General features: G+C 49.9%; 1 protein-coding gene across 1 annotated transcript in view; it reads left to right on the top strand.

Annotated features, from left to right (window-relative positions):
• FBXL2 (F-box and leucine rich repeat protein 2) overlaps nucleotides 1-6,714 on the top strand; it is a 40,431-nt gene extending 33,717 nt beyond the window's left edge. The window contains exon 15 of the mRNA XM_054991779.1: nucleotides 4,925-6,714. Within this exon, the coding sequence (XP_054847754.1) occupies nucleotides 4,925-5,032 (108 nt within the window). The 3' untranslated portion in view covers nucleotides 5,033-6,714. The remainder of the gene's footprint in view (nucleotides 1-4,924) is intronic.

The following is a 6,714-nucleotide window of genomic DNA, read 5'->3' as shown; positions in this document are numbered from 1 at the left end:
GGAAGACCCCTTAGTCGGTGAGCCATGAGCCGAGAAAGCCACTGAGTTGCAGGGCAGCGGCATGCGACATGATACACCTTCCTGCCTTCGTGGAAAGGATGGAAATGGACAGGACTGGGGAGGTCGTTGGGAGGGGTTGGAGCGGTCCCAGAGAGGGTGAGGTGCGAAGAGGGACTGCGAGGCCTTCTCTGAGGATCCCACTGAGGTACCCTGTGGTGGCAGCCAACATCACCCACCTTCCTGCCCTCGTGGAAAGGACGGGAATGGACAGGACCGTGGAGGTTGTTGGGAAGGGTCGGAGCAGTCTCAGAGAGGACAAGGTGTGAAGAGGGACTGGGAGATTGACAGGGAGAGGAGGACCAAAAGGCCACAAACATCCACCGTGTCAGATTTTGCAGGCTGCAGTGGCAGAGGCTTGTCCGCCCCTCCTGTGTCGCAGTGGAGTCTGTCGCCAACATCACTCACCTTCCCGCCTTCATGGACAGGAGATGAATCGAGGGACCCATTCCCACCATGCTCAGAGCGGACAGCAGAAGCCTAGGATAGTGGGCTCCGTGCTGTGCAACCATATGTGGTGCAGCTCTGGAGCTGCCCTACATGCCCAAAAACCGGAGCATCAGAAAACACCCACCTTCCTGCTTTCACAGAAAGGACGGGATGGGCAGGACAAGTTGTGGGGAGGGGTCGTTTGGGCACTATTCGGAGAGGGAGAGGTTGAAAGTGGGAATGGGAACTTGTCTGGGAGAGGAGGGCAAAGGGTCACCAGCCATGGAAGCAGCCCCGAGAACTGAGGGAGGCTTGAGCCTGCTGTGGAGGAGCTGGGCCTATAACCCCAGGGTGGCTCAGAGCCCGGGTAGGTCCAGGTCCACGGAAGGGTGCCCCAGTAGGTTGACATTGACTTTTATGAAGGTCAACATGTCCACCAGGTCTGGGTGCAGACGTGCGCGGTAGGGACGGAGGTCTCCCAGGTGGGAGAACACCCACTCGCTCTGCACGCTGGTGGGAGGGCAGGACAGGATGTTTGTTGTGACAATGGACAGGTCTGGCCATACGACAGATTTCCTTGCCCAATACGCCCAATGGGTTGGCATGGGGGGGCTCGGTGGACTCAGCAAGGTACACGCACACTATTGTCCCTGCCGAGTCCTCCACTGAGAGGGACGCACCCACCGTGCAGCAGCCAGCCATGCAACCCACCAACAAGGCCCAGAGATCGAATGGGGCCATTTGGGTGGCTCTCTTCCCAGGCGTGGCTCTCTTCCCACCTCCCCCTTGCCCCTGCCTGGTTCCTTCTGTCCTGCCTTCTCTCTCTGGAAATGGAGCACTGCTGTGCGGAGCTCCTTTTTCCAGTGCTACATCTGACCCGCCTGCGTGGTGATGCTGCCTTTGATGTGGGGGTCACAGGAAGGCCAGTTGGTATGGCGCCTCACAGCGTAGAGGATGCAAGCGCTCAACCAAGCAGGCCTGGATCCTCCTGACAAAGTCCCAGACCCTGGGGAGCAGCTCTTGCTTGTGCTGGAGCTCCTGGGCCAGAAACCGGTCAAGCCCGTGGATCAGAGGGATGACCTGACCCAGGCTGGCCTTATAGGAGCACAAGAACTCAGTGGCATCCTTGAAGGGTTTCAGTATCCAGGACATCTGGGCAAGGACTCTCCATTCCATGGAGATGAGGCTCAACTCCTCTTCTCTCCTCAGCACATCCGAAAATGACAGGATGTCTTGCAACCGGCCCTTCTGCTCCACCAGATGACATATCATGTCGTAGGTGGAATTCCAGCGGGTGGGCAGGTCCTGGAAGAGTTGGTGCTCGGGGTCCCTCCCTCCCCCTGCCTCTGGAACAGCTCGCGGGAAGAGTTTATGCTGCGGGAGAAGTGGGAAGCGATGCGATGGCAGCTGTCCAGCAGATTGCGCGTCCACAAGGTTCCCTTGTCCCAGCTGTCCCTCGGTTTGCTCCCCAGCTCAAGCACGTCCATCATCACAAGGTGCAGCTTGTGCGCCATGCATACCAGGCCCGGGAGGGATGCCTCTTTCAGGGCTGCCAACATGTTGGCTCCCATGTCCGTCACCATGAAGCCACGGACAAACCCTTCCACCCCGGACGTCCACTCACTCAGAGCTGCCTTTACGGTGGCGGTGATGTTCTTCCTGGTGTGGACCTCGTCCATCCCCCAGGCCTGGAGAAGAACTGCCCTGTAGCCCGGTGTCAAGCTGGGCACCTTTTTATGGGTGCCAGATCTTGGCCTGGGGCGGCGGAGGTCCTCTGGTTGCCATCAGTGGGTGGTGATGGCAAGGCACCCATGATGACAGCCGCTCCACAGGTCGGCCATGAAGTGCAATGTTCTGCCTTGGGCGGCCGACAGCTCTCTGTGACCATGTCTCGCACTGACTCGTATAGGGCAGGCATGACTTGACGCCTAATGGTGCACTGTGACGGCATGGAGAACCATGGGGCAAAGTACTGGAGCAGCAGTTGGAAGCCCACGCCCTCCACGACCGATGGGGGAAGCATTGCATGGCAATAGTCTGCGCCACCACACGAACGCCCACCTCCTGAGCCCTAGACCTCACCCTTTTCAGCGGCACCACCCCCGATCCCAATGGAACAACTTCCCCCAGGGCGTCCTGCCTGACCCTTCCGCTCCCACCAGCAGCACCCTCGGGGCAAGGCTTCTTGCTCAGGGTGCATTCCGGTGACCCTCCCACTGATCCCGGATCAGACGAGCTGGTGGCCCTCTGTCTGCCCCCGACGGATGTTTCGCTGCCCGAGGACGGAGACCACAGGCTCGGGTGGTGCTTCTTCAGGTGCCTAGTCAAGGTTGTCGATGACAGGTGCTTTGGGTCATTGCCCCTGTGCACCAGGCCATCACACACACAGCACCGCACCACACAGGGGTCAGTCGGAAGTGCCTGAAAGTGCCTCCATACATTGTGGTTGAACCGTGGCCCACTCATGGTTCCAGGGGAGGGAGGACGAAGGGTTACTGGCAGTGCCACAGAGCTGGCAATGGAAGACAGCGTGATGAGTGGACTGCAGGCAGGGACAGCACCGGTAGGTTGGGATTGGGACGGGCTGGATGGTTCCTTGAACCCCAACCATTCCTCAAAGGATCCCTCGGCCTCCTTCTCATGAAACATTTTCAAGAGTTCCTCTTCCGCTGGCAGCAAGAGCTCTTTGGCCTCCTCCACAGCCACAACAGGTGATTTTTGGGGAGCGGGAGTCTCTGCTGCTCCAGAGCCCTGCACAGCTTCCCGTGGTGCAACTGGGACAATCTCTGCACTCCCTCCCCACAACCACTCTTGTCCCCCACCTGAAGCCTCATAGTGCCAGCAAACAAGAATTGAGGAGAGAAAAGATGACACTCTGATTCCTCAGCAGTGGTGCCCACTGAGCTTGGCCCCAGAGCCTGGCAGCAGCCCTGGCACCAGAGGGAGAGAGGGACTAGAGCCCTAGCCCACCACTCCCATAGATCTGACCCGGTCAGGCACTAATAATACTGTGATCCCTCAGCCGAGGTGCCCACTGAGCTTGGCCCCACGGCCTGGCAGCAGCCCTGGCACCAGAGGGAGGGACTAGAGCCCTAGCCCAACACTCCCACAGACTTGACCAAATCAGGCACTATTAATACTGTGAGCCCTCAGTTGAGGTGCCCACTGAGCTTGGCCCCAGAGCCAGGCAGCAGCCCTGGAACCAGAGGAGATAGATGCCCATCCCAAAAATCCAAGATCAATTATACTCTCTCTCCTCAAAGGCTAGCATGTAGCAAGCAACAGCTCTGCCACCCTCCACTGCTCACTGAAAGTGAAAGCCAGCCTGGGAGCCCAGTGTTTTTTATAAGTTGAGGTCCCATAGAGCAGCACAGGTGGTCTGTGTTTGGCCGTTAGAGCTTCCTATCAGGGTTTGCAGGGATGACATTGGAGTGCACATGGCTACAGAACACCCCCTCCCCTCTCTGGGTGTGTTCTCCCAAGTTGTAACCACTTTGCAGCTCCATGGTTGGAAGGTAGACCTGCCGATCAAGGTAAGCTGGGCTTCCAATCGGGTTTCCAGGGTGACAGGAGTGCAGAGTTCAGGCATTCCCCCCGGCTCCATTTCCAAGAGGATTGATGGTGCCTGAATGTCTGGCTTCACGAACCATGGACATGCACAACGAACTGGGCTTCTTACTAACGCTGGTTCATTCGATGCTCACGAACTACCGGAGTGTGAACAGATGATCGGGCGGTTCGTGGGTTTTTTGCGTTCATAATGCAGTTCGTGCCCATGTCTAGTCTCCAGCAAACAATCCAAGTAGTGACAATCTTGCTGAAGTGCTATGGGAATTGAATTCTCAGAATACCTCTGCCTATAGTGTAGATCTAAAGCTGCCCAACTGCCAGATTACAGTTTGACTTTGAAGAATTACTCCTCATACATTGGCATTTTTCTTTCCTTCCAAATTTAGAGAGAACTAGTTAACATTATGTCTATGCTACAATATTTTTGCAAACTACATTCAAATACAGATTAACAAACTGGTTTTAATAATTAAAAAAATTAAAACTCTAACCAGATACCTCCAAAAAGGAAAGGGAAGAAGCCCTTTCCTCCCATGTTTACTTGATTGATTTATGTCAAGAGTTCAGTATCCCTTCATTTTCTTTTTTAAGGTTTAGACTGTGTGTTCCTTTCCAGGAACAACATGCTGCATATCATTACATGGTTTTCCTGTGCTATTGTAACTTCTGAATAATACGCTTTTTCAACCATTTTATAGTTGTGGGTTTGTCATCATCAGCTCTTGTTAAAGCCATTAAATTGTGCTTTGGTAATGAAAACAAGATTCTGTTGCAGACTACCCTCCCCCTTGTAGTATGACATGATAGAATAAATGTTAAGGCTTTTATGAAGGCAAGAAGTCTATTAAGAATTAATTTCTTTCTGCAGGCTCATCTACCAGCTGTAAAAGTTCATGCTTACTTTGCTCCAGTAACTCCACCTCCTTCTGTAGGAGGTACTCGACAGCGACTGTGCCGATGCTGCGTTATCCTTTAACAGGTAACAAGCTGGAATGATAACCAGTTCAGTGAAGGAAGAGTGACAGGATTCCATTGTCAAATCATCAAAACAATGCCATTCCAGCCATCTAATTTTGCATTGGTTGTAATTCCAGTGCAAGTTTACAGGCAAAATATTTTATGCAGATGTGAATAATACTGACATTGTTTATTCTAGCTTTTCTGCTAGTGTAATCCAGACTGGCTGAAGATTTTTAAGTACCAAAAGCAGAACTTATGTATGATGATTCAGTTCAAGTATTAAGCCATGATCAGAACTCTTCAGCAGATGTAGCAAAAAATGAATATTTCATTACTAGACCAGAGTTATTTCATGAAGAATTGTTGGTTAGCTAGGTCATAGTTCCAAATATTTTAAATTACTGTCTACATTTGCAAATAGCCAAATATTGCTACCTGCAGAATGGGCACATTTGCCATACTTGAGAAATTCAAGAAACTGCCAACATTGCAGCAGAATGATAACATTAATGAGGCGTTACTGTATTGTATGGGCTGTGGTAAAATGGCACACAATATAGCTGTTACATGGGCTTTATTGACAATGTTTAAGTAACAGTGCAAATGATCTTTGTCCCATGGGGTATCCCACTTCTGGATCTACTGTGTATATATATAAATTTAAAGTCTTATTTGAATGACTCCAACTGGCAGTCTTACACATTCTCAATGTCAGCCATGTATTCAGTGCAAGTGAATAAATGCCTTCCTAAAGCTGGATCCCTCTCAGAAATTGCTGGCAAGGACAGAGTTGCTCTGAAAAAGTTGACCAAACATACCAGGTCTTACACTTGGGAGGCCTCTGGAGTATCCTCTCCTTTGCTGACTTAAAGGCGGTTTCTCTCAGAACTGGTTTGCATCTTAGTGCTGAAGGCCAGAGCACTTGATGGTGAGAAGATTCTTCAGCCCAGGTTACCCACATTTACCCACTGTAAGATGTATCAGCCAATCCTGACCTGCCAGATTTAGACTCAAAATATGGAAGCCATTGTGTGCAATTAGATAAATTTTCTTAAGTGAAAGTCAATATAGGTCAATAAATATCCAGCAACTTACTGAATATTTCATATTTTATAAGATTGCTGAAGTTGGAAGAAATGTGCACACCTGTATTAAAACAAGTAAAACTTTAAAAAACATACAACTTATGAGCTGTACTATAAGCATTCCAAATTATGTCTTTAATACTATAAATTACTCGGATGCTTTAGCTAAAGGGAGAAGACATTTGATTGAAATTTAAATCTGTTACGGAGCAAGTTTTGAAATGGAGACAAAAATAACTGGTAGGTAATAAATGGAGACTCCTATAACTGGTAAAATATTCTACAATAGCACATACTTAAGATTTGCTATCTGTTTATGGTAATCATATTATAAATGAAAAGAGCTTGTCAAATCAAATTGTGTTGATGTGTGGCTTTCCAAGTCAGATGTTTATGAAAGTTAAAATACTTGCTCCAAGTAAAATGATTTGATAAAGGATACTATTTAAACAAATTTAGACTGGTTTACATAATTTCAAATGCAAAAGATGTCAATTTGTTGTCTACAATTTTATATGAGCAGCACACTTGAAGAACAGAAACTTGTTTTATTTCAATTACTTAATTGTATCCTATTGTGAGTTTAATAAAATATAGCTGGGAAGGGTTGGCA

Source organism: Eublepharis macularius, chromosome 11 (genome assembly GCF_028583425.1).
Source record: "Eublepharis macularius isolate TG4126 chromosome 11, MPM_Emac_v1.0, whole genome shotgun sequence".
Lineage (NCBI taxonomy): Eukaryota > Metazoa > Chordata > Lepidosauria > Squamata > Eublepharidae > Eublepharis > Eublepharis macularius.
The sequence above is the reverse complement of the archived record's forward strand: the minus strand, read 5'-3'. Positions and strand labels throughout refer to the sequence as shown.